Below are 27,841 nucleotides of genomic sequence, written 5' to 3' on the forward strand. Positions count from 1 at the left end.
AAACTAGGGACACTAGAACTGCCTCTGTGGGCCATAACAAAAGCACAAGGGGATAGCAAGAAGTTTAAAATGAGGTTTTGGCACTCATGATGAAGCTTGTCAATTGTTTCAGACTTCTTCTTCTCCCTTGCATATTGTTATGAAATGCACTTGGAGGCAGTTTCTCAGTGCCAGCTGGTCAAGGTTAGGGCATAATCCCACCAACAGGTTCCTTGCAAAAGGTAGGAACAGCATCACAGAACTCCAGCAGTCTCTTCCTTTTTAGTGTAAAAGAAGTTGTGAAGGAACCATGAACAGGGAATTTCTCATCTGAGAACCTCAGGAGAAAAGGTGAGCTTTGACTGGTGATCTGTGGCCAGTCATGAATCCTAGTGGATGGAGATCTTCATCTGGAATTAGAGTTCATTTACAGCTTTTATTACATGGAAGGAGAACATCATTTGCTCCCTCAGCAAGGTTCACTCATTTGATGGATTTCCTCCTGTTAGCTGAGGGTGGCACTAGCACCCTGCAAAGTAACTTTAGATTTGGTATAATTCAGCAGGAGGGCCCAAAGACAGAATCTTCCCTGGGAACAAAACATTTACATGCTTGTACTATCACATAGTCCAGAGTTTCCACAACAGGATGGAGGTTTGCCAAGTGCACTCTGTGATCACAAATTAGATTTAACAACCTTTATATTTCATGCTTACCAAAGCCTACTTTCATAATGGTATAAAAAAACAGGACCAGTATGAAAAGGATCAATACAATCACAAAGATTATCAAAGGTTATGCACATCTATTTGAAGAAACAACAAGGTTATCAATGAATTTGGAATATGAGTATCTTGATCACCTAGAAATTGCTTGCATCACTTCAGTGACACCACATATTCACAGTCACAGCCAAAGAAAAGACATGAAAAAGGTTATTTAAAGGTGTTTTAACCCATTAAAAACTACTTTGATATTCCACACAGGAAAAAGTCTATGTAGTAAATGTTTGTAATAATATAAATTATTTTATTATTATGCAAATCACCATGCATAAAGGAAAGTATTCCTTCTTCATCCTTGAACACTCCCCAAAGTTTAATTTGAAACCTATTTTGCATTCAATTAACATTTTGAAGTTCTACTTACTTTCTACTTTGTTTGCCTACAAGATTTAAATTTTAAGAGCAATTCTTTGCTTGTAGAACAGGTGAGAGATGGAGAGTGGTTTCTGCTCCAGTAGCAGATACACAAACCCAGCCTTGATGAACTTTCCCTCCTGCATTTGAGAACTCTGCATCTCTCTTTCAAGGCTGGGCACCAAGACAGACCTGAGCCACAGTTCTTGTGCTGAGAGAACCTGCAAGCTCTCAATGCTGCCTTCTCTCGGAGCACTGAAAGAAGCAAATTTGGGAAAGACATTGTGAGGAGTCTTGTAATCTCATTTCTGTCTACATCTTTCCCTTCTGTGAGATACACATCACTGACTGCAGCTAGTGGCTTATAGCAGGAAATAACCTGTGTTCAGATGAACATTAGAAAGGGATTTAAATTATTTTTTTCTAAAATCTATCCCAGAATATGGGTAGTCTGGTTCTGGGGAATGTAATGAAATATGGCCTGATTTCATTAACTGCTCAATGGCAAATCTGCACAGGATCCAATGCGTTTTTAGGACTTGGCTTAAATGCTTTCAAAACAGACTAAGCAGAAAAACCTATGACTAGCACATTCTAACCCAGGCATATTGTGATACACTCCTAACTGCATTCTTACACAGTTCTCCATGGAAGAAGTGAGAGTTCAAAGAGAGACAGTGACTTTGCTTTGAAGCAGATGAAAAGTATTTACCCAGCTAAAGCTGTGATAGACAAACTCTGGCAACTCCTCCTGGAGTGTTTTACAATTATATTGCCCCTAATTAATCATCTCTGCATTTGAAGCTGCTCCCCCAAGCAGTTACAGAGCTGGATTCATGTCAGTCACATTAACTGAGACGCCAGTTTTGAACGGCAGTGACAGGCTGTTGTACAAACACTCCTTTCTAATATCTTTGGGGGTGTTCACTTCCAGCCCTGGGTCAGGACAAACAGCTGTGGGAAGAAAACACCCTGGCAAGATGGCTGTAGCTGTTTGCTTCAGTGCACATCAGCAACGCCAGCAACAGCTCCTCAGTCTGCCTGGCAGCCCTCACATCTCAGGTGCTAACTAGCATCTAGCGTGAGATCTGATATGGGATTGCAACCAACACGGACAAACTGAATATGCATCAGCAGATCCTTTGTGATGTGTTAGTCTGAGAGCACAGCCACAAACGCAGCCTTGAAATACTTTAAATATGGTTTTCAAAGGCTCCCAAATCTAGGATAAAAAATTAGTTGTTTGTAAAGTCTCATGGGATTTTTCTCTTCTGCCGAGGCTGACATGTTGCAGAGTTGAATTTGAAAGAAAGGTACTCCCAAATTCCTCTTGCTTTCTTCGAGGTTGCTTCAGTAAGCTGTTCATTACTGACTTTCTGGACCAGTTCTTGAGAATGTGTGCTGGGTTAGTCAGATATTCAAGATATTCAAGACATTGGTAATTCAGGTTTCCCTCAGAAAGGAGGTGTTCTTCCACACCATCTAAAAGGTCTTCCTTCCCAGAAGTTTCTGAGTCATCACTGTTTCCTCATTCATATTTCAAGGATGTACCTAAGCCTAAATGTCCCACAGTTTAAAGACTAGAACACCACAAGCATGAACTGATCACAGGTTTCTTTACATTGTTGTTGGGAAGGATGAAAGTTTGACAAGAAAGACTCACAGATATGTATGATTGGCAGAAAGATTTTTGAATGTAGAATCTGAAGAAGGAATAGAAATGAAAGCTGGTTTTGATAGAGAAGAAAAGAATTGCTGATACAGTTTTACTGGATAACTAAGAAGGCAAAGGGTGTGTTAGTTGGAAGATGTTTTATGGCTTAGAGCAAAGGATAAACCCACCTCAAACAAGATGTTTTTACCAAGAAGATACCACAGGCAAACAAGACTGCCGATGTTGCAAGTAGAAAAAAGGTCTCAGAATTTTCCACTGCAAGAAAACTGATAAACAACTTCTAGCCTAAACTGTAACATACTAACTTTTAATGATTGGAGAATACTAACATGAATATGGTAATTATAGTAGTTATGACAGGCTATAGGTAAAAGTCAAGGTATAGAATGGTTCTTCTGTATTAAGATGCTGAGCAAAGAAAAGTATATAATGCATTGAAACCAAAATTAAAGAGTCTTCAGGCTTGTTTGCAGCTAGAGCTGACAGCTGTAGGCACAGCTCTGTCATCACGACCCTGGACTGCTGTGACATCTTGGATGCAATAAGCCGTCTGGAGTCCTGCATCCCTCGCTACAGCTCTTACCCATTCTGACAATTAGATTATTTTTCTCAGGAACTTTAAGTTTAGGCCTGTTTAGCAAATATTTTTTTCATTCATTTTCTGCTGGGCATCTACCTGAATTATGCAACTCAGGAAGGCTGAAATATCTTGAAATCAGGTGATTATATTCTCCAGGTTTCTTCCCCTACTGTCGCTATGAGGAACTAAACATGCACAATACACTGGAGTGTGTCTGACAGCCCAAACCAATCTCAAGTACAGCTGAAAAGCTACTCTATGCTGTCTTAATATGCAATTAAGCTCCAGGCCTGTGGATTTTCACAACCATTTCAGTGCCAGAAATGTGTGGGCTGAAATACTTAATCTCATTTGCACTAGAATTCTGAACAAGGCAATCAGCATTTTGGGAATTTCAGATGACTGTCAGGTTGTAACAGTTCTCTCAACAGTGAAAGAACCTGATGATAGGTCAAATCTACAGATCCTCAGGAATAGCTCACATGTTGCCCTGTTCTTCTAAGTTCTTCGAACCTTCCAATGTTTTCATTTTTGTAATGAAGTTTCTCATGCACTTTTCATGTAAATAATGATTGTTTTGCATTCCTTTCTAGAAGAGGAGAAAATTGATGGACTGTTAGTTTAATCAGTGTGGTTAAAGAAGTAGCAATTTCATCCTCCAATCCATGGTCACTTAAAAAATTCTATAAATATCAGAGTTCAGAAATAAATAGCCCTTTTTTTTACCTTAGACATCTCAGTGTGTGTGTGTTGTTCATTTCATGCCATATTGCAACACTCACACAACAGCCAAACAATATTTTCTACTATTATGAGAAAATAAGGATCACGTAGCAATTTTCTCAATGCAGTCATGATAAAATTTGAAGCACTACTTTGCCTTGTAAGATATAGCTAATACACATCAATTAATGCATGTTAATCACACTGAAAAGATGCTGCACTGAATCCTTTTAGCTGACACTTGATTATTTATCATTTACTAAATCTCAATGAAGCCTAGTTATTTAATTTTTTTGACTCATAGTTTGTTCACTAAACAAAAATCAGTGACAATTGCATGTAGCGGGTTCTTGTCCTAATCTACTCTAAAATCTAATCTAAAATTGTAGAAATGCTATTACCTAGAAGTGCTGCAACAGATAAATTATTTCAGTTAACAGTAACACTTTTCAGTTCCTTTCCCTTTTCTACATTCAGAACACATACACTCACAAAGCAGCATCATGTTGGTTTTACTGAGAGAAACCAGGAATGTCATCAAAGTGATTTCTTCCCTTAAAAACAGCCACAGTCTTTGGATGATGGGTTAACAGAAACCTTTCTGCACTTCACAATAATATGATGTTACGTACTTGTCAACTAAAAATTTTTGCAATGAAAACAAATCCACCCAAAATATCTTCTGCAAAGCCAACCATATTAATTCCAGTGAAAAAAAAAAATTAAGTAAATCTGTAATTTTAAAATTCCACTTACCAGGAACAAAGCTTCCCTGGACCACCTCCTTATAAGCCCACCAGCCTTCATGGATTTTTGGTGAATTTTGTTGAGCTAGAAAGAAATAATCAAAGAAACTATAAAATTAGGGCAAAACATAGGACTTAATTAGCTAAATTTTAGGAACTTGAAACAGGGTACTATCCTCTACAGAAGAGTCACTCAAATTCCTAGGTGATCTTTATTCAATCTACAGAATCCTACTATGCATATGTATCTTGGAGAACTTTGTCCCTGTTCATCACATAGTAAAATATACTCTGCTTTGGAAGAATTGCAGCATCAGATTTATTACACAGTTGAGACAATAGAAAGATGGCAATAGCTCACACCTTGCCAGCAGCAGCCAAAGATTTATTTGTTGCAGAGCATTTAAAAACTTTCTATCCAACAGCATATTGCTAAAGCTTACAGACAATTGTTCTAGGCAATCACTAAAAGTACACATACACCTGATTTAATATTAAGTTGCTTTTTGGTCAAGAGATCATAATATATAGATATCGGCCAATCTTTTACTGGCACACCAAATAGACAGGTTGAAAAAGGCTTTTCTGAGTTTGAACTGGACAGGCAATGGTGTCCAAACCTGCTGCCTTGGCTAAGGTCACCTAAACATTTGGTTTTGGTTGTCCAACAGGCAAATGTGCACTGCAAGAAGTTAGCAAAGCTAGCCAGCACCAGCGTAACATTCAATTTTGCTCTATACATTTTGTGAGCTATTTTTTGGCCAAAGATTTTCTCATGTATTTCAGCTGACAAATTCTGGAGCACCCACACCTGTTCCCCCTCTTCAGCCACCCAGGTAACTTGCCAAAAACTTGCTTGTGACTGGTGTCTCTGACATGCAGCTTTTTCAGTGTGGGAGCAATCTGGGAGCACAATGGAGGAACACAAGAAAAGGTTTCTCCAATCAATATTCTGAAGGTTGTAGCAACAAAAAGCCTAAGCTTTGTATGAGGTTTGCCCCTGCTAAGACTTGTTGCCTAAATGATTTCTCCAAAGTCCTGAAAAGCCAAGAGCAGAAAGGTCTTGATTGCTCATGTTTGCTGCTCTTCGTCATCACTTCTCTTTGTCTTTAAATTGCAATTAGAGCAAATTTTGTGGTCAAAATGTAAAGTCACTATTAATTGGAAGCATTTTCAAAGGGTACACAGACACACATCAAGACAAATGTTCAGCTGATCTCCATAAGAGTGAAGAGCTGATACACCAATATGTTCTGCCTTCACCTGTGGTTTGCTTGGTACGTTCCTACTTAGAGCAACTCTCCCTGAGCTACAGAAAGCTCAGTCACCTTGTGCACCATTTGACTTAGGTTTTGGGGTTGCCTTTTTTTTTGAGACACTTTCAATCTCTTTCACTAGGGCCAAATTTTTTTTTCACATACATTTGCAGTTACAGAAGATACTGGATTTAACAGCTTTTTGCTGCAGTTTCAATTCTAAATCACATATTATTTAGGAAAAACACAGCTACCCTGGGAAAAGTTCCAGCAGTGTAATAAAAATTGTTGCTGTCATTAAAAATTATGAAGAGGATGTGAAATTCAGGCTAAAAGGGATACAAGATAAAGACCATTAAATACTGTTCTATCAAGTTACAAAACAGTATTTATGATTTAACTGACTGCATATTGCAGAAACAAAAGTAAAACTTGTCAATTAAATGTACTTTAATGAAATGTACTGACAGAAGGACCAATACGCTGCCTTACCAAAATCCAGCCATGCCGGTGGGATGGGGTACATGTGGATGCAGATTTCTCCTTGCAGAACAGATGTTGTTCCATTAACTGAGTAGTGATGGGTTACACTGAAAGGACTGTTCCACTGTGCACCCTTTATAGTCTGCAGATGAAATTTTCCTCATATTTTAGTTTTTATAACATTGCCTGGAGAACTCCAACTGTGCATGGCTTAGTTGTGCTAGACCGCACTGTACAAACATTTGCAAAATGGCAAATCCCAACACACAATCAAAATATATGAGCAGAAAATTGTTACTATCCAGTCTGAACCACAATTTTTTTTTTTATCTCAACACTTGCTCTCATGTCCTCAGAAGAAGAAGTTCTTAAAGATTGCAAAATGGCAGTAGGAGAGGATACTAAAGAGTCCCAACAAAGTAGAGAGAGCCATAATTCTTCTACTTAAAATTTCCCAGAAATTACATTGCATTAAAGTGCACCTTGTAGTCATATACACAGCTCAAATCATTTCAGCCAGGAAGAGACATATGCATTTTAGAAGTAGCTGAAAAAATAATATATATGTAGAGAGAGAGAGGTAAAAGCAAGCTAAGAATTCGGGCAGGATGGGTATTTTCAAATGCAGCTGCCTAATATCATCATTCACCAAAATGTATACAACTGAAAAATATATTGCTTGTTCCCACTCTGGGGCAATCTGAATGATACATGCCAGGTTCAGAAGAGAAGTATAATCCATTATTTGGAGTTTATTTTAAACCAAAATCGAAATATGCTGGCTCTGCAGTTCTGCTTCAGTGGGTTACCCCAATACTTACAATAGCTAATTCCAAAAGGAATAGCAGGAAACAATATTTTTATGACATTTTTTCATATCTGTTTCATTAGTATGGAACAGGCTGCACGAAATGAGCAAGAAACTAGATTATCAAAGCTCTGTACTAAATACTTGGATGCCAGTGCAGTTGCTTCAGCTATCAGAGAAGAGCATGACCTGGCATCACTCCACGCATTCCTCAGATATCAGATCCTTATGTCTTCAATTCACACGAAAATGAAACACAGGAAATACAATACCAAACTAAGATGTTGTGCCCTAGCTATATCTAAGGTAGAGCAAGAGCAGTGCTAGCAGCACTGCTGATGTACAGAGAACTGAATCCGCTGAGGAAACCAAGAGGCAAGGCAGGTGGGGTTGTGAGGGGGCGGTTAGCGTGACAATCTCCAGTGCTGTGCTCTTTCCTGAACTCTGAAACCTCAACATTTTACAGCAGTCCAGGCAAAACATCCTGCAAAGTAATGCAGAGAGTGACTGAACACAGATTTCCACTCTGCAGTGCATGTGAAATCCAGCTTGGTGCCAAAGATTTACTTGCATGGAGCCCACAGGGACTTTACTTAAAAAGGGAAAAAATTTATAAAGCTCTAATTTCTCTGAATGCAGAAGGAAGAAGTCTGGTAAGGCCAGGGAGAAAAGTCTGCCTTCCAGAAACTTCTCCAAAACCATCACTCCAATCTGTCTTATGCAAGTGGGCAAGAGGACTTACCGAAGGGGGAAAAAGCTGTTCCCTATTTCTGACACGTAATCAGACCCATACCTGGATTAGTAATGGTACAAGGGAAGACAAAATTAGAATGAACAGCCATATGGACAATCCTTGCTGGGAATCCTATCTGGGACACACGCACCTGATGCACATACAACACAGGCTCTCTGCAATTGGAGTATTAATACCCATCTGACAGAATGGCTCTGTGCCTGAGTAAACAGGTTCAACCTTATGGCTCAAGGATTCTTGCCAAGGAAATGGATTCTTCCTATGTGCCATCTCGTGACACATGAAAATAGCAAAATTCTCTCAGCATCCTTCTGATTTCAGTTAAACTACTGTACCTCTTCCTCCAATTCTTCCACCCAAGGACAATATAAAGGGACACGTGGTCTCTCTGTGTGGCCTCTGACACCAGAACACTGCAGCTCCTCCATGGCAGCAGCTCCTTGTTGGCAGGGGGCAGATAAAAGGTCTAGAAAGCAATCCTGTATTCCTGAAGAGGGTTAAATATCTTAAAAAACAATAAAACCCCACACTGTGATACCTCCAAGGCTCCTGCTTTTACCACTAAAACCCAGAGCATGGCTTTTGCTTCCTAGAAACACTGTCGGTTTTGCAAGACATGAAAATAAACAAGCCCCTCTGAACAGACACTGAGGGTTACCTGCACAAGGAGCTCTGCAACCATTTTTAGCAGCAGCACTGCATTCTGCCATTAGCAGGAACAGTCCAAAATGACAAAGTTGTCCAAGTGCTTGAGGATACTGAATGACCTCCATTTGTGCAGTGTTCCCTCCTCTAGCACTGAAATCTCTGGTATCTGAGATTAGTAGCTTTGCTGATCCAACACCATTATGTCAGATCTCTTTCAATAAAGCTGCTGCAGAGGAAACAGAATATTTACTTGAAGCTCATATGACATGTGTTGCTTTCATTCTGTCAGATTACTGTAGGTATGTCTCATTGTGGAGCATACAATTTCAGGCTAAATTCTGCAAGTTGTTGTGCATTCTTATTTCCTAGTGGCTTCCATGCACAAAAAACCAGCATCGTATAGGATCATAAAAATGAATAGTAAATGCAAACAGCAAAGGTGCCAACGACCCATAAAGTCAGCAGTTAACTCTCTCGAGCTTAGAGGCTAAAGTGAGTAGCCTCATGTTTCAAAAACGAAAAGCTCTTACTAGGTGTGTAAAGGTATTTTAAAATGATCAGATAGCATTGTATTGGATACCAGGTATCACAATGCAGATGCTGGAATACCTGCACAGCATTTGTAGTGCTAAGAAGTCTTCATCTTGCTGGAATGCTGATGCTGACATTATATAAAAAGCTGCAGCGAATACAGAACGCTGTCTATAAACTGCCGGCGCACACCATTCTACAATTACTTATTTACGTTCTATACTTTCATGAATCATAGAAAGGCTTTTATCTGATGGCACCGTTTATGTCACTCAGATATGAGCCTGAGCCAAGAGTAGAACCCTGCCAGATCAGAATTCTCCATTCACTTTACTGCCATTTCACACAGATGAAAAATGCTAGGCTGGGAAGAATCAGGCTTGCAGCAGTTAGGAAAAGATCTTTCTTCACCTGGATTTTATTGATCTGAGCTCTTCTGATTGCTCTATCAATTATTCTGCAGGTTTATCTCATCTTACACCACAGAAGCCTTGCTTATAACCTGACAGTACTGGCCTGGCAGTAAGTATATGACAACATTTTTATCACTGTTATCCCTCTGCATAGTTATGAGTTTATTAAAAATAAAACCGGCTGCAACTATGAGCCATTAGTTTCATAATAATCTTAGTGTAACATTAAGTCATTGCTAATGCTTTGATAGGAAAGTCACAGAACAATGGCAGAGGGTCTGCTACAAGAAAAAGAAATCCTCAAATCTGTGATTACAATGGTGAACACTGCAAGTGGAAGGTATATTTACATGGTGTTAGATGCTGGTGTGATCTTCACTTAGAAACCTTATCCTGGTTCCCTCCCAGCCAGCATAAGCCAATTTAGCTATTTAATGCTACTCGATTTTCCATCAGATTTCCACAGTTCATTATGAGCAGCTTCCTCACACTCAAGGTGTCTTACTCAGTCACTGACGAGTAATCTAAGACAGCTGTGCCTAATGGCAGAGATTAAAATTAGAGGAATTTCCCTGTAGTGTTTCAGAAGATAATGAATGCTAACAGAAATGTAGTCCTGTAGATAACAGGAAGGACAGGGCAGTTTAAACCAAAATAAAAATAAAAGCTGTAAGAAAAATTTTGATTGGTTTTGCTGAACTCCATTTCCACAATCTTATGCAACACCTGCTTTGTAATAATTTTAAGTAGTTCTGATTACTGAATTTTACATGGACATATTGTGGACTGTTAGACCCAAGGGTAGGTTACCTAAAATTTCGAGGGAAGATAGACTTACTCAATCTAAAATATAACTTTCAACACCTTCAGTCATAACAAGTACAAGTTTTTGGCTCACACCAACAAATGCCTCTTAAAGCAAATATGATACACATGTACAAAGTGGACCTGGCAGTAGGGGAACTAAGCAGATGCAATAAGCTAAAGATGTGACCCTCTATAATTAATATTTAGTTTGTATAAAACAAGTCTGTACATAATTGCAGCTGTATTTAAGATGTTTTTATGCAGCCTTTTATATTAAAAGACCCTAAAAACAGACATTTCAGGCACTAAATAAAGCATCATTTATAGATGAGTAGCTACAGGACAAGAAAGGTTGGCCTGCTTATGAATCTCACTGCCTACACTGTGGGCATCAGCATAAGCTGAGAGAGGAAAAACAAAACAAGGGATTATAAAGGCACCAATAAATAAAATGCTTTCATCAGCTAGGCCATTTATTTTCTTTTTTTCCTTTTTTTTCTGGATAACATTTTGCTCAGAAAACATGCAAATGCTCTTTCATTAAGTTAATACTTTCCAATTCCATAAATCCTTCTTCCTCCATTCCCATGTGTAAAAGCACTCACCGCGGCTGTGAATTCCAAGCAGTATTCAACACAAGAAAAGCAGACCTGATTTTATCACATCTGAGGGCAAAAGTAAGGCACTACAATTGCAACTCTGCTCTGGCACAGAGACTTGACTATTCTGTCTATTTTCTGTTTATTATGATTTTGTTTTCTGATAAGATTCCAATTATAAACCTTGGCCAAAAGGTTAGATTCCACACGGGCAGGCTCATAGGGATGCAGGGAGCAGTGACAATGTGGTGTTACACTGTCACAAACCAAACTGTCGCACCTACCGGTCCCCTGTAGCTGGTTTTGAGGAGGGTAGAAATAAAATTATTCAACATCTTCTTCTGACCTCTGAATATTATCAAATGTGTTGAAATAAGCTTATCTGTAAGCAGGAATGATTCCCAACAATGTTCATGAAGAACACCCAACTGGACATTAAACTCTTCACCGCTAACTCAATGTGGAGAATATCTAACACCCCTAAAAAGCTGCTTTCCTTTTTAATGTGACTAAAACACACATTCAGGAGTTTGACCACATAATGTAAAAGACAGTGTTTGCCCTCCCCAAGAACTTTCTGGGGGAAGGAAGCATTACACAATGTTATTTGCTTCAATTTTTAAAATAATACATGTTTTGTGTTTTCTTCTTTGGCAAAATTTCACTTCTGGAACAACTGAGAGACAGGGAACTTCTGCAATGCTGTCTGAGGAAGTTGAGCAGCTCTGAGTGAAAGAATACCAAAGGTTTTACCTAGAAATTACTACCAACTAGGGATGCAAGTCTGTGCTTCCTCAGATCCTATTCATATCTATGGGGTTCATATTACTTTTGAAGGAGGTACTGCTCTCCTCCTTCTCTGGCACAAGAGTCAGAACTTCTCCAGAGCTGAAGTACTGTTAGAAATGTTGGGGGAAAAAATACAGCTGTATAGCAGCAACTGGAACATAATATTGATTGCAAGGAGTGGGGAATTCAGCACCTTTCACCTCAGTTACTGATGGCACACTCAGGGCTTCAGGGGACCCAAACCACATTAATACAATTTGGCTGTCTTGGTGTTTCCCCGAATCTCTGATGGGAGCATCAGCACACTCATCAGCCTATTCTATGTTGGGTTAATTCCTCACCCTTGAGTTGTTTAATTATGTCTAGATATAATGTCTGAAAACCTCTACAAAATAATGCAATAACAAGCAGCAAGGTATCTTATGATACCAACTTCACAGCAGCTCGTATTTTCCATCACACTGCACACCCTCCACTCCCACCAATTATCAATTTCAGCATGGTTTGGGGACACTCAGCAACTTCAAAGAAATGGCCTCAATATCCTTGAGGCTTTAAAGTTCAATGCATTATTAATGCTAAATTAATAGGGTTTCCTCTAAAAGGAAACCATTAAGTTCCTTCCTGAGCAGCACATTCAAGTATCGATGTCTCATTGGGTTTCTGCTCGCAGCTGCTCTCTCCACTCTCTAAATACAAAGTTACTCATCAGGAGTAGCACAAACAATTGGGGACTGTCCTGTTAGCTACCACAGGCATATTTTTTTGTTGTTTTTCCAAATCTCTCACTTCAGGAAAGAGAAATGGCTTCTTTATCAGTCTTCCCATAGAAGGGCTGTGTCCAGAATATAGGTATTCATTACTACTTAGGCAGACTCAAGGGATAAAAAATCAAGGTCTTCCAATTAACCTCAAAAATAAAGGTATGGTATCAGTATCAGGTGTTCGATCCTAGAAAATACACATAGCCTCAAATGCCATGGAATTTTGCAGCATGTGGAAACTTGCAGTCCATAACGTGATATGGAAACATTCCAAAGAGATTAATATTATACAGAGAATTCAAAACGCTTAAGGAATACTATTATGACCATTTCCCATGGTTTTGACAAGGGACATAACTGAAAAAAGGGAAGGGGTGCCTTCAATGTCCCTTGAGAACTCAGCAGAACTAGGAGTGGCAGCTTGTGGGTCTTGTGCGAACTTTACTCAACTTGAGTCAACACAAACTGATGCCCATGCCTGAGACAGGCAGAGTCCTTTTCTCCTGGCTGACACCCAAGCAAAAGCAATGTGACAAACAACACCATCCTTCAAAAGCTAATGGCAAAGGGGAGGCAAAATTATTTTGATTATACTGACCTGGATTCAGAGTCCCAGATTTTCAGTTATCCTGGGGCTGACAGGGCTCTAATCCAGATCATCTCACAGCTCACTGGACAACCTAAATCCTCAGCACTTAAACTTGATGTCCTGGAGTTTTCTGAGATCACCAAGTAAAAAAAAATGTTTTTCTGGCCATATGAGAGGGACCAATATGATTTTTATTTGTGCCTCAACATATGCTACTCATGAGGTGAAGAATTCCTGTAAAGGGCTGTAAATGTGCTGTTAGCCTGTCGCTGGGGAAAGTTCTCCTGGCAGCCAGTCCAGGGTGAGGAGATTTCCGTGATGGGGCTGTGAGTGACCTCCCCACTGGCTGGTGGGGCAAAAATTGCCCAAATGCCTGGGAAAAAAGGGCTTTGGGAGGAGACTTGGCAAATAAAACCAGTTAACTGCAACACAAGCAGAGAGCCAGTTTCTTTGTGTTCCATGGAGGGAGTGGGGGCTTGCCTAGCTGGTTAGCTTGGCCCTCTTCCTGCCCTCGCCTTTTTCTCTGTGGTCCTGCTTCTTCCCTGGCTGTCTTCCCTGTCCACACATGTCCTGCCCTGTTTCGACACTTCCACGACGCAGCACTCGCCGCAGACACCCTGTGCTCTGCTACTTCTGCAATGGAGCGGACACGGCCTGCACCCGGCCATGGCCGCTGCTCCCTGCATTGTCCACAGCATGCACAACCCGCAGTGCCAGCCACAGCCTGGTGCTCCGCTGTTCCCCTCACTGAGCAGGCATGGCCCCAGTGCCAGCCACAGCCTGGTGCTCCACTGTTCCCTGACAGAGCAGCCACAGCCCCAGTGCCAGCCACAGCCTGGTGCTCCACTGTTCCCTCACAGAGCAGCCACGGCCCCAGTGCCAGCCACAGCCTGGTGCTCCGCTGTCCCCTGCCAGAGCAGCCATGGCCCCAGTGCCAGCCAGAGCCTGGTGCTCCGCTGTTCCCTCACAGAGCAGCCATGGCCCCAGTGCCAGCCACAGCCTGGTGCTCCGCTGTCCCCTGCCAGAGCAGCCATGGCCCCAGTGCCAGCCAGAGCCTGGTGCTCCGCTGTTCCATGAGAGAGCAGCCATGGCCCCAGTGCCAGCCAGAGCCTGGTGCTCCGCTGTTCCATGAGAGAGCAGCCATGGCCCCAGTGCCAGCCACAGCCTGGTGCTCCGCTGTCCCCTGCCAGAGCAGCCACAGCCCCAGTGCCAGCCAGGGTCTGGTGCTCCGCTGTTCCCTCACTGAGCAGCCACAGCCCCAGTGCCAGCCACAGCCTGGTGCTCCGCTGTTCCCTCACTGAGCAGCCACAGCCCCAGTGCCAGCCACAGCCTGGTGCTCCGCTGTCCCCTGACAGAGCAGCCACAGCCCCAGTGCCAGCCACAGCCTGGTGCTCCACTGTCCCCTGCCAGAGCAGCCATGGCCCCAGTGCCAGCCAGGGCCTGGTGCTCCACTGTTCCCTGCCAGAGCAGCCATGGCCCCAGTGCCAGCCACAGCCTGGTGCTCCACTGTTCCATGACAGAGCAGCCACAGCCCCAGTGCCAGCCACAGCCTGGTGCTCCACTGTTCCCTGACAGAGCAGCCACGGCCCCAGTGCCAGCCACAGCCTGGTGCTCCGCTGTTCCCTGACAGATCAGCCATGGCCCCAGTGCCAGCCAGGGCCTGGTGCTCCGCTGTTCCCTCACTGAGCAGCCGCTGCCTGCACCCGGCTGTGGCGCTGCCCCCGTGACCCTGGGGCCTGCAGCTGCTCCAGGAGTGCGCCTGTGGCCAGGGCAGCCTGTTCTCCACCGATGGAAGGGACACACAGCCTGCTGCTGTTGGGAAATCGCACCCAGCCCGCCACGGGAGCCACGCAGACTCACCGCAGCTTCCAGCACGCACACTCCCATGCCGAGCTGATGAAACAGAGCGCCAGGGTTCTTGCAATAACGCTGTCCCTGTCTTCTGTTTCTCTCTCAGTCTCTCTTTTTCCCTCCTCTCTACTCTCTGCAGATTTTTCTCTGCCAAGAGAAAAATCACTCTCTATACCTCCCCGCCAACGATTTCTGGTTCCCTGCAGTTCTGTGGTCTATTGCCCAGAGAGTATTTCTACCATCCATCTAGTTGTGTTTATCCACTAATCTTGGAAGAAATAATTTCCTTCCCACTCACTGGGCTGATTCCTGAGGCAAGTGTTACTCTGGCACTTGGATGCAGCTATTCTGTTATCCTATCCCAACTAACAATATTCCTGACTAGAAATAGTGCATCTTGAGTTCCTTTTGAGCCCAACTGCATTTCTTGGCTTCCTGGTCCTTGCAAGGGTATCCCCTATTCATCCTTCCCAACCACTTAAGCCATGAGTCAAAAGTAGTAATTTGGATTTGCTTCTTTTCTCTCTCCATTTTAGTTCTGGAGTTAAGATGGAAGATGTTTCATGCTGTCTGTGATGAACCTGCCTGCTTAATTTTTCTGGTCTGGAATTTTAATTGCTTTCTAAATTACTGATGCAGAAATCCCCGGAAGAAAAAAAAAACCTGCCTTCATTTAAGTACCTGCTGGTCATGGCATTGCCCACCAGTCTTTGACATATGAGACTTTGGATACAGATAAAAGAAAAAAATTTAGAAGCCACCAAATGTAGGAATTTTAAAAATGTATCTATTTCAAAAGAAATGTATGGAGAATTATGCTACTGCAGAGATTTCATCAGGGGTTTCATCTGTGTGGTCCTTTTTCTTCAAAGTCAAAATCCACTAAAGTTTCAGGCAATCATTTACTCTTCCAGTAGCAAGAGGAAAGAATTTTTTTCTTGTGAGGGCAAAACCAAGGAACAGGAAATACAAGTCACAGATTTTAAATGCATGTGTTTCCTTTCTTTCGAGCCTGGGGTATCTAAAGCAGAGATAACTAGGAGTTTTCAGTGTCCTTTGAAGACCAGAGAGCTTTACACCTCTTGTTCAAGTTTCTGATGCCTGCCCATCAATAATCCTCCCTGGCTACCTCATTTAATTTATAAAAATACTACACCGTTGTCCATCTATTAACAGAAATAGATTTTAACCTTAAAAACCATAACCACAATGCAACTGCACAAAACAATATACTCTAACAGCAGTAACTCCTAGAGGGCCAGTACACCAGCTTTCAAAATACCAGAATAGAAGGAAATGTCCTTGAATTGAGGCCAATTCCGAGTGGCTTTATTTCTTTCAGTTAAGATTCTTACTGTACTCACTTCTGATCAGAGAATGCTTCAATGAACAAAGCAGAATAATAATCCTGGCAAATTCATTGCTGTGCAGCTGCCTGCACAACATACTACAAACCCTGGAGACACAGCCAGCCCATACCTGATTATCCATTAAAAAATGCCTGCTGAGTCTCCCTCATATTCTGAGCACTGTGGATGAGAACACAAAGCAATGAGATATGTGCAGCTACAGATCTAATTCCTAAACACAGTATCTCCTGTACTCACCTCCTTCGCCATTTTTCAGTCTTTTCCACTCAAGCCTTGGATTTACAGACAAAGAAAAGTTCTGAGGTACAAATGAAAAAGCCAAAGAAAGGGTGGAAAGGCACACAAAAGTCAGTAATGATGCTGACAGGAGAAGTCTGACTCCAGTTACTTCCAGTGTGTTGATCTTTGAAGTAGAATATACTGAATTTTATGCATAGTATCTCAGCCAGCCTCAGAAATCTTCAAGCCCACTTGAAATAACTTCCTGAATGCTATGCAAACTACTCAGGAGATTAGCAGTTTCTAAATAAATATCTGGAATACTGAAATAAATCTATAATAAACAAAATATTGATTCTGTCAACACAAAATAAGGAAGTTTGATATTAGCCTCAGAGATATTAAAATTGTCAGGAGACATTGAACTAATTCATCTTGGTTCTGCCCTTGGCATAAATTCCTGCTGAGCTATTCATGAAACTCTACAGTGACCATCAGGGAAACCCAGTGAGGGCTCATGAATCCCGCACACAAGCAAAGTCCACCATCTCTGGCTGGGTGACCATACAATTATGCAACAAACAATACTATTGATTCTGTAAATTTCATTTTCAGACCTGTTAGACAAAACTGAATGACAGAAAGGCAAGGATCTCACACTAAGGTCACGTTTTCAACTTCATCCCAGGCCAGTTTCACAGCAACTGGCATGAGGCAAAGCCAGGTTTTCCCTCAGCTACACAGGAAACTCAGCACAGTACCAGAAGATGCCAACTGCCTTTATGCTACTCAGTCATCCTCACCCTTCCACACGATTGGAGTTAATCCAGTCGTGTACCTAAAAGGAATCATGTGTTTTCTTAAACCCTTATGGTACTGTGCCTGTGCCATCTGTTTGTTTTTTCCTCAACACAACTTTGTGCAGCAATATGTTGATAAGACTGTTTTTGTTTGTGGTTTTGTTTTGTTTTGGGTTTTTTGGGGGTTTTTTTTTAGCCCCCAGGAAGTTGTTGTGGTCATATGGTAGAGCCAGTGTAAAATACAGGTCACTTGGAAGACCCCATTATTGCACTGAAGTACAAACAGTTTAACCAAGTTGCAGCTGCTTCAAACTATTCTGTCAGACTTTTGGCCAAATCCCTTCTGTGCGTGCCTCCAGCTCCCAAAGTTAGATCACATTCTCTTTCCCTGGCTCTCCAATTCATGCGTTTTTATGGTCTTCTTATTGGCACAGCATAAGGAACTTGAGTCTATAACTCTCCTCTCAGTAATGCCAGCAACCAGTGTAACTCTAAGAGTTTCCTTGTCCAAGTGATGATTAATCAGATTTAACAAGACTGACGCAGCACTCTGCCGAACACGACACTTTGATAAATGTTGCTCTCACAGCAGCTTACACCCAGGGCATTCCAAAGCACTCAGACTGATAGGAATTCTCCTGATGATTTCAAATATGCACCAAATACCAGTACAGAACAAACACAAGGTTTTTTGTGAGCCATCTGCATCAGAATCTTTCTTTCTGAGGAGGAATTTCTCTAACTGTGATTTTCTCAACCCTCAGCTGGGTGGAAGAAGAGCTGAAGAATGTGGCACTGGATTTGTGCTGCTGCTTCCCAGCTCTGCTGGTTGGATTCAGGTCTATGCCAGGAGCACATTCACATAATGGTGATGATATTTACTCTAGCTCATTATTTTCTGCCCTCAGAAAGCAAGCCTGAGTAAGTGGGAGATGTCAGGACAGTGCAAAGAGCAAACTCGGATAGTAATGAAATAAGTAGTATCTGTTTACTCTCAGAGAACCAGGAGACTACCCCAAAATAATAAACTTTGAGTTCAGGCTTTCTTAAAAGATGCTTTTCCTCAATGGCAATCTAGTAATGCTCAATATTTATCCCAGCAGTTGTAAGGCAATATTTAGTCTAACAGTCTTTGTAGGGATAACAGTAGATTGGATTTGAGTGGAAAGGAGATCTACACTCTTCCCTCTCCCCTATCTCAGAAACAGCTCACAGTAAAAGAATAATTTTTCTCTTTTGGGTGGTATTTTATTCAATTGCTCAACTTTTTGGTATATTTGGCATAAGAAAAATGACACTGGCCTGACTGGCATTTAGCAAACTCTACCTTTACTACATAAGCATGTCAATATTTAATTCCTTAAGTAGCTATTTTACATCAAAGAGTAAAAGAAAAAAAAAAAAGTAAGGTTTTGTGGGCCATCAAGCTACATTACTGAGTATAAAACAAACCCCCAAAGATTAGACATTCCATTTTGGAAATTAAATTGATAATCAAAAAGTGGTCACTAACCACTTTTCGTCAGACATTTTTAAAGAATTTTCAATACACAGTCATAGACATGTCACAGATCAGAGGCTAAGCACACACTAAAATGTTAGGCATTCCCCATCCTGTTGTTATTAAACAGAGTGGGAATCCACAGATAACTGATGTAATTTGAGTAAATGTCAAGGTGTTCTGGAAGGTCAGCAAATTTTAACTGTCTCAAAAAGCACAACAATTTTAAAATCCTACCACTGCCAGTCTTTCTACTCTCCACTGAACAACTTTTCAGTCACCTCAGCTGTAAAAAAAGTGACAAGAAATGCTAAAGACAGACTAAGAAAAAGAAATTAACCCTAGACTCCAAAAGCCTGCCTAAACAATAGAACAATTTTCATTTGGCAACATTCTTGAATTTAGTGTGGCATCATCTGCACTGGTGCTGTGTTGAAATGTGGTTGACAGTAATAAATGACATGAGGGACATAAAATGGCCTATTTCCTTTGATTAATTATCAACCTAAACAGGCATTTTGTATCATTCATCATATATTCATCATCATCCCTCTCCCTAGCACTGTTTCTCAATGAAGTCAGAGTCTTGTGGGGACACCCAGAAGGGCTCAATCAATTCATGTGAAGTCAGTCAACAGAAACTGGTACAGTACTAGCAGGGTTAGTGTCACTACTCCAAACACAATTTCAACCACAAATCAGCATAAATGAGGTCAGAATCCACTTAAAATTTCAACAGAGACATCTGTATTGGGTTTAAGTAGTGTAATAAAAACTGGCATAATTTACCCTATTTTGAGTATCAGCTAGCTCCAAGCTGCCCTGCCTCACATAAATCTGCATTAAGAATAATACAAGATTTGGACCTGTGAGCCTCCAGACCCTCAAGGCAGATTTTTTCATTACTTCATATTTTGTCTAGGCAATTATCTCTGTGAAATGCAGTGCATAGCATGACCATTCTGATTTGGCAGTGAACTGTGAGTCAGCTGTCTCTGACCTACCAATAGATTTGTACACACCGAGCAGCAGCATCTCTTTATTTCTATATAACGAGTAGTAGAAAATATTTTGAGATATTAGACTGAAAGGTATTGTAAAAGTAGAAAGTAGTGCTTTAACAGCTTATACTTCAGGCTTTGAAGTAAGAACCACAGTCATTCCTAATGGATGAGAACAGACATGTTTTACTTACCTCCTACACAGGCTGGTATCCTTTTATAAAAGGCTAATATAGAAATTTGTTAATACTTTTCCATGCATTAGTAGAGCTGGATGGTCTGTGATCCTCAGTACACAAATTAATCAGCACTTTAGGGGCTGGATGAAGCCCCTAAGTTACATAAGGTCCATAGTCACATTAACAGTATCCTATAGTAACACGACAAAAATGAGATGAATTTTAGTGTTTGCTCTTTCCTCTAAAAAAGGTATCAAAAAGACCTGTCTGGACTTCATGACGGAAAAGGTTCCCAACCTTTATTCTAAACCACAGTGAACAAGAAGACCGCTCTCCTTACGAGGCTGTGGTATCTCTGCTGAGCAGACACAAAAGCTGTCTTGTTAAGGGTTTGATCTTCTTTCTCCTCTACTGCATCTGGTCAAATCCACAATGACTTCAACAGAACATGATCTGAACCCAGATCTGCACCCAACAATTAGGAAGAACCTTATGGTTCCTAGGTCAGATGATCTGTTAGAACTTCAGCTGAGGCTCGTAGCTGGAAGTAGAAGTGCTGGGTAAAAGGAGGGGACTGGCTTTGTTTTATGCTTTCCTTAAGATGGCTGTTTGATATTTTTTCCCTCATCCTGTCACTTACAACTGAGCTTACAGAGAAGGGGCTACTGCTGAGACCCTCAGTGCTGAAGAAAACCCTCAAAGGCTCATTAACTGAAGCCAACCAGCAGTGCCATGAAAGGCCACGTCAGCCAGACTTCCTGGCATACCAAGGTACAAGTATAATGGATTTTTAGCACACAATACAAACTCCCAATATGTTTCAGTTTCACTCCCTGAATGTTTCTGAAGAGGTGGTGTCCCTTTTATTCACATGTGCAAATGAAAGCCAGAGTCAGAGAAAGATTCTCTACTTTTTAGTAGACAATTGATAGCCCCAATGAACATTTTTACAGGATTTAGACATGCAGGCCATTTGATACGTATAGAATATTTCTCCCATTGACCTGTTTCAGCTGTAAATACTCAGCATTTCTCCAAATCAGGCCTTGGAGGAAACAAGGAACACATAATTAGTGAACACTGTCAAAAAATTTGGTTAAAGTATGTTGCCATGCAACACTTCCGCAAGAGACAGTGAAAAAATTCTATTCTCTAGATAAACCTTAAATTCCTTTGTGACTGTCTTTTCCTCTTCCTGGAATCCCTTGCTTTATTCACTGCATCCCATAACCTCTGCATTAAAACAATAATGTGCTCAATCAATGTCTTTTCCCACACAACCTTTGCAATGGAATTTCTAAAGTGTTAAGATAACTTTAGTTGTGAAGATGTACAAATTCCTCACTTGCTTCTTCTCTCATTTTTAAAGAAAACTTGAAAGAAAACCCTTTACCAAATAGCCTGATTTAGTACCTACCAAAGTGATTACAAAATTAGGTCTTTCCAGTCTTTGTCCCTCACCTCACAACTTTCTCCAACTAATTTTCTCCCCTTTTTCTGCTTCCACCATTCTATAGCTTCTCATTTGGGCACAATCTCCTCCACATTAGGTGTCTGCTCATCTGTCCACCCCAGCACAACTGTCTTCACCCAGCCATTCCTAGTTATAGCAGATCCCAAAATCTAGCCTAAAGCCCTTCATTTGATAAGACGTAGGCTTTGGAACTTATTTTGAGCTTACCAAGGAAATCTGTTTCCCTCAGATGCTGACTCCATTTTTATCACACTCATATATGCAAATCTATGCATGCGTGTGATGTGGTGCGCATCTGTGGGCATAATATTTGCAACCATAATAAATGTGAATCTGATTTATGTGAAAGAACAACAGCAGATGAGATCAAGCAACCTGGGAAAAACCCAGATGAGACACGAGAGCTTCCTGTAGGAGTGGGTTACTGAAGAGCTCCTGGGAGTAGCAGAGAGGACATGCCTGAGGAAGTGATTCCCCAGACTGGCAGTTACAGCAATGAAAGGACATTTGAGGAGCACGGACAGAACCAGGGGACACGGGTATGGAGCTGAGCACTGTCTTTTTCAGCTTTTTTTCTTCAAAGCTGCTCCACCTCCATTTGTCCCACGCCCTGGATTCAGGTGGAAACAAGTTTGGGAACTGCACCAGTAAGCAGCAAAACGTTGGAAAAAAACCCACAGAAATAGGCAGCAAAGAGAGATCCTTCATTTGAAACCTTCCTGCCATAACAGGTAGAGGTTTAGGAATCTCCCAAGCCAGAGCTTCCGCTGCATTAACCTAGGAATAACAGAACAGTAATGCTTACTGCTCTCACCTCTAGGAAGAGACAGTCTCTAGCTAGGACAACTCAGGTGTATATTTAGAAAGATCAGCGGAGCTATGCTGACTTACTGTGCAGAATATCATTTAGGCTGTAGTAGCATCCAAAAGCTCCAATTAGGAGGAGAGTTCCATCCTGTCAGGCACCAGATGAATACCCACAGTCAAGCATGCCCTATTCCAGAGAGACTGGCCAGGCTGCCTTCATATGCTTCTAATTGGGCTCTCCTTGAAATTCATCCTGATTCTGCAACATTTGCAGATTGCAGCTGTTTGTTTACTTCACTGGACTGGAACATGAGAATTACTTTAGTGCATCCCTTGTGGAACGCAGGCCTTGCCAGTAGACTAAAGGATGGAACCCAGGGCCTAATGGTAAATTATAAAACATACCTTCGTCCTCTAGGCTCCAAATATTTGACAGGATCATCAATTTCTTTCTATCATAAATAAAACTGACCTCAGCCCTGTAGGCTCAATAAACAGGACATTCATGTTTCAGACATCTTGAACTGCCTATGGGAAGTTGATAGCTTCATCCAGATCTTTCAGGTGACATTCTGACCTTCCTCTCCTTTTGGGGAGGAAACCATGGAAAGAGAATAAAAAGAAAAGATGACATACATCCATCTTCCTCATTTTTTGTTCTGCCTATGAAATGAATTGAAATCAGCCCTTTCTGAAACAGCCTTTTCTAGTGTTTTATTCACTGGGATATTACATGTCATTTTAAACTCCTTATCTAATTGTCTTCAACAATGCACAAATTCTGAACACCTAAATAAGACATGAGGTCCATAATGTCACTTATAACTAAACAACTCTATGAGAGGGATCATTAAGTTCATCATTGACATCTTTAAAAAAAAATCAAAACTGTTTTGAGGCTGACGAAAGAACAAAAGCAAAGTCAAGGTCTCAAGTTCAAATAAATTCTACCCTGTAGATAGCAAGCACAAGATTCTCTTGGGGACAGTGGGAACTAAAATCAACTGTTGCCTTTCTTCAGGAATAGGGATGTTAGGTAAGGCACAAGGAAAGGAGGCTACATAAAACACTTGCAATATTTCAGCCTCACCAGAGCTGTACCTGGGAAGGCTTTCACTGGCAAGCATCTGATTCTGTCAGCTCTTTGTTACATAGCAGATTTTACTCCGCAGCTGAAGACCTTCAAAACAACAAAACCATGCAAAGGAAAAGCAGATTGACTTTTTGGCAGGAAGTCAATGTGCAAATACTAATGAAATAATCTCAGTAAGCAGTCAGACTCTTCAAAGGTCAATAGCAACACAGTGAAGAACTTCAGCATTTAAGGTATTAACAATTCTGTCTTCAAGTATTCTGGCAGCTTCTGCGCTCTAAGTAAAAGGTTTTTAAAAAATGATCAAGATTTGATGACTGAACAGTCAGGGTCTCTACACCTCTATCTCTGTGACTCTTCAGACAATTGTTCAGAGATTGTCTTGTTCCTATGGGAGCTAACAATCCAATTCCTAACTATTTAGGAGCAGAACCAAAAGCAGATAGGAAAGTGGACTGTCATCAATGCTCTTTCTCATTTGTTTCTGGTGAAGTACAATATGGAAACCCAATCTCAGTGCTATCTTCCATTACGTGCATTCTCCCTATTAATCTGTATCTCATTCTTTTATCTGTTTCTTCACTCTTCTACTTCAACCTCCACAACCAAATACTCTTAGTTCCTCAGTAAGGGGAATCCCTCACTGATCTTCAGGGTTGGGGTGCAAGCAATGACAGACAATGGTGAGGAGAAAATTATGCTCAGGAATGAAAGTCAATCACTTCACACTGCCTAAGTTTTGAAATACCTTAGGTGAAAGTCACTTGCTGCCCCACAGTCCAGTTTTGGTAGGGCGAAAGTTAGTGGTGACAACTTCAGCTGTCTGGTTTTACTGGGATCAGAAGCAACACTCCTGGAAGAACTAAGCACAGCTAAAGTATTCCAGTTAGTCAGTGGAGCACCTTCAATTCTCATGTTTATTACTTGAAATTATGGAGCACTGATACATTTCTTATATTGCACCTTTAGGAAACAGGATCAATCCTGCTGCACTCCTGACAAAAATCCCATCACTGGCTTTTCAATAATAAACAATTAATATTAATTAATTAATTAATCCATTAATTCTGTATTAATCCTGCTTAGGGACACAATTTCTATTAACTGTATATGAAGGAACACTTTATTCCACTCTTCACTATCCCACTCTTCATTTTATTGATGCTGGGGAATTTAAAAGATCTCTATTTTCTTGTTGCTACTTTAGATGGCTCCTTCATATTGCAAATCTCCCTGAGTAAATTGTGAATTGCCAGGAAAAAATGTGCATATAAGGTAAACAATCCTCTTGTCTATGACTGGAAATTGTACTGGAGAGATTTAGATTGGTTTAATTGGATTCACTTCAGCATCTTCCAAACAAACAAACTAAATTAATACAAACCAGGCTAACTTCATCCTAGGACTGCCTAAACAGTATTTGGTAGGCCTTTATTGAAGCTGGTATTTAATTTAAAATACCTTTTTATTCAGCCTTTGTTTTCAGAACATAAGAAAACAAAAAATCATAAACAACAAATGCAGAATTCTATGAGAGATAACTTGATTTTTACTCCTTGCTGTGCCTAGGTCAAACAAAGAAGGGCTGTTTCCTTTCTGTAAAAATGGTAGGGGTAGATTTCATTTCCACTTAATGCATTTCAGCTTCCTTATCCCTAACATGGGTCAACTATGAAATGAATGTGAACTAAATCCTAATTCTCCATGAATCATGGAATCAACAATAACTTAACCTTTCTGATCCAGCACTTGACTAAAGAAAATAAAACTTCAGAGGAACAAGAAGGGAGTACTAAGTTTCTGGTTATATTGATGTGTTTGGGATTGCCAGTCAGACCCCATTAGTTCCAAACCAGAGCAATCAGGAAGACAAAATGAGAATTCTTATCTGCTAGCTGGGTTTCTGCATCTCTCCCCATCAATTTAGAAACGTATGGAAGGTGAATTCCACAGTGGCATGAAGCCCTTTTGACTCAGCAGAGTGAGCCTCTTTGGCAAAGACGCATCCAGGGTCAGACAATGGAACATCTCTATCTCACCTCCCCAAAGTGTCACAACTGGGGACAGAACAGCAAGAAGAAAGTGACCTCAAGGCAAAGGAAGAGCAGCTCAGGTGACAGGGAAATGGCAGTGGGCCACTACAGGCTACACATACATAGGTTTTACGTCCAGCAAGAAGTCATTTAGGTTAAAGGGAAGAGCTGTTGATTATAACACTGCCAAAGCACAAATACAGCAAGTATGGAAGAAACACAGACATTTTACTCAATCTGTGAGAACTTGCTTTTGTTCTTTTACCAGTCTCAAAACAGAGGTTTTTTTTAAAAGATGTCTATGATGAGTTTAATGATCCCTTTCACGGAATTGTTTAGTTCTAAGTGGCAGTATGGATCTCATATCACATTTAGGGGCTCAACATTTCTGCATTGTTGAAGACAATTAGACAAGGTGTTTAAAATAACATGTTAATATCCCAATGAAAAAAGCACTACAAAAGGCTATTTCAGAAAGGGCTGATTTGAGAGCAGATTTACTACTAGTGGCCACCAGGAAAATGGAAATTCACTTCAGATGCAGAAGGAAAAAATGAGGGAGATGGATATACATACCTGGCTAAGTTAGAATCATTTCACCAATGTATTTATAGTCTATAGCAACAGCTCAAAATCCACTGATAGTGAAAACTGCGTAGGAACAGCACAGTAAGTTCCAGGCTTCTAAGCTATCACTACAGTAACATAGTCTGTTTCCCAACATCTTTTGCAGTCCTTGGAGAGGTGTAGATGCAGATTTAATGAGCAATGCCTGCCATCTGTTAATATTGCCTCTAAGAGCAACTGAGAAAAAAAACAGGAATACTAAAAGTGCACAAGATGGCAGAAGCTTTAGAAAAATGGACCATCAATAATTGGGGTTTTCCATGTATGACTGCTATAGAAACAAATTCCCAGAAATGAGCAGACTACATATTTATTTTGCAAGAGTTACAATATTTAAGTCAGTCTTGAACCTGGATTTAACCAGGCAATAAACATTCAGGTTAACAGAGCTAGTGAGCATATCAGGCTCACCAAAATGCCTGGGAAAATGCCACATCCCAGGACCTGAACCTGCAGGATCCAAACTCTGGGCTCACTACTTTGTTAATGAACTAGAACAGCTTTTTTGAGTTATGCTGATTTACATAAAGTATTGCCTATACAAAAAAGTAAGACAGTATTTCCTTTTAGCTGATAGGACAAAACCTTAATTTTCTTCATCCAGTCATATACATTTCAGTCTTATATTATTAATTTCTTCTTCCTCAAGAAAGCTTGCCAGAAATTCATTTAAGTGCTTTGGGTTTACTTCCACAGTCCCAGGTTTATTTGAACACACTATTAAATCTGTAGGGAAAGACATACATAACAGGAGGTCCATAGCTTGCATGGTGAGGTATCTTTGGCCTACTTTATCACAAAGCTTTGTGACAAGAACAGATGTAAAAGCGCCTTGCAGTCCTTAATCAAGACATACTATTAACTGAGATAACCAGAAGGCAAAAGAATAAGCCAAGTCACCAGGGTTCAGAAACAGAGATGGTTGCAGGAGATAAAGGGTTTATTTTAATCCCAGGAATTCCCTGGCAGAGTTTAAGTCAATTATAATGTTAAAGGCATATTACCTTGCTGTATGCCAATATAAAGATGTAGAATACACTCGTAGTGATTTAATAATAATAAAATTTTACTAAATACTGACCATTTGAATCACAAACGCATTATTTTTCAGTGATTTTAATGGGTTATTAACTTATGCAAGCTACAAAGAGACATTACTTCCATTTTCCAGACAGATTATTCCAAGTACAGTTAAAACACAAAACGATACTGCTTCATAACTTCTGCAGAGAAAACAAAGGCAAAAAAAACCCCTACTGGTGAAGTACAATATGGTGGTGGTGACAACCACCCCTGTTAATGGCAGACAGACTGAAAGGACATAGGGGCTGTTTTAACAGCTAGGGAGAGTTGTACCACAAAGTAAATCCAACATTTAATTTCTGTACCTCTAATTTTAGTTTCTACTAATGCCAGCTCATATCTAAACAATGTAACATTTCGTCCACATGTATTAGAAATGTAAATTTCTAATGAAATTAGTAATTTCATTAGAAAAATTCTAAATGAAATTAGTAAGAGAAACACTCTTACTATGCTATAGAATAGGGGAAATAAAAAAGCATAAAGTTCACTTCCATTCAAGAATAGCCAACATCAGGCT

The 27,841-nt window shown here is 40.7% G+C and overlaps 1 protein-coding gene across 2 annotated transcripts in view; it reads right to left on the reverse strand.

Moving 5' to 3' along the window:
* CA10 (carbonic anhydrase 10) overlaps positions 1–27,841 on the reverse strand; it is a 151,084-nt gene that overhangs the window by 110,933 nt on the left and 12,310 nt on the right. For both annotated transcript variants that reach the window (XM_063175791.1, XM_063175792.1), the window contains exon 3: positions 4,853–4,927. In XM_063175791.1, the coding sequence (XP_063031861.1) occupies positions 4,853–4,927 (75 nt within the window). The remainder of the gene's footprint in view (positions 1–4,852; positions 4,928–27,841) is intronic.

The sequence above is a fragment of the Melospiza melodia genome, chromosome 24 (genome assembly GCF_035770615.1).
Source record: "Melospiza melodia melodia isolate bMelMel2 chromosome 24, bMelMel2.pri, whole genome shotgun sequence".
Taxonomy (NCBI): domain Eukaryota; kingdom Metazoa; phylum Chordata; class Aves; order Passeriformes; family Passerellidae; genus Melospiza; species Melospiza melodia.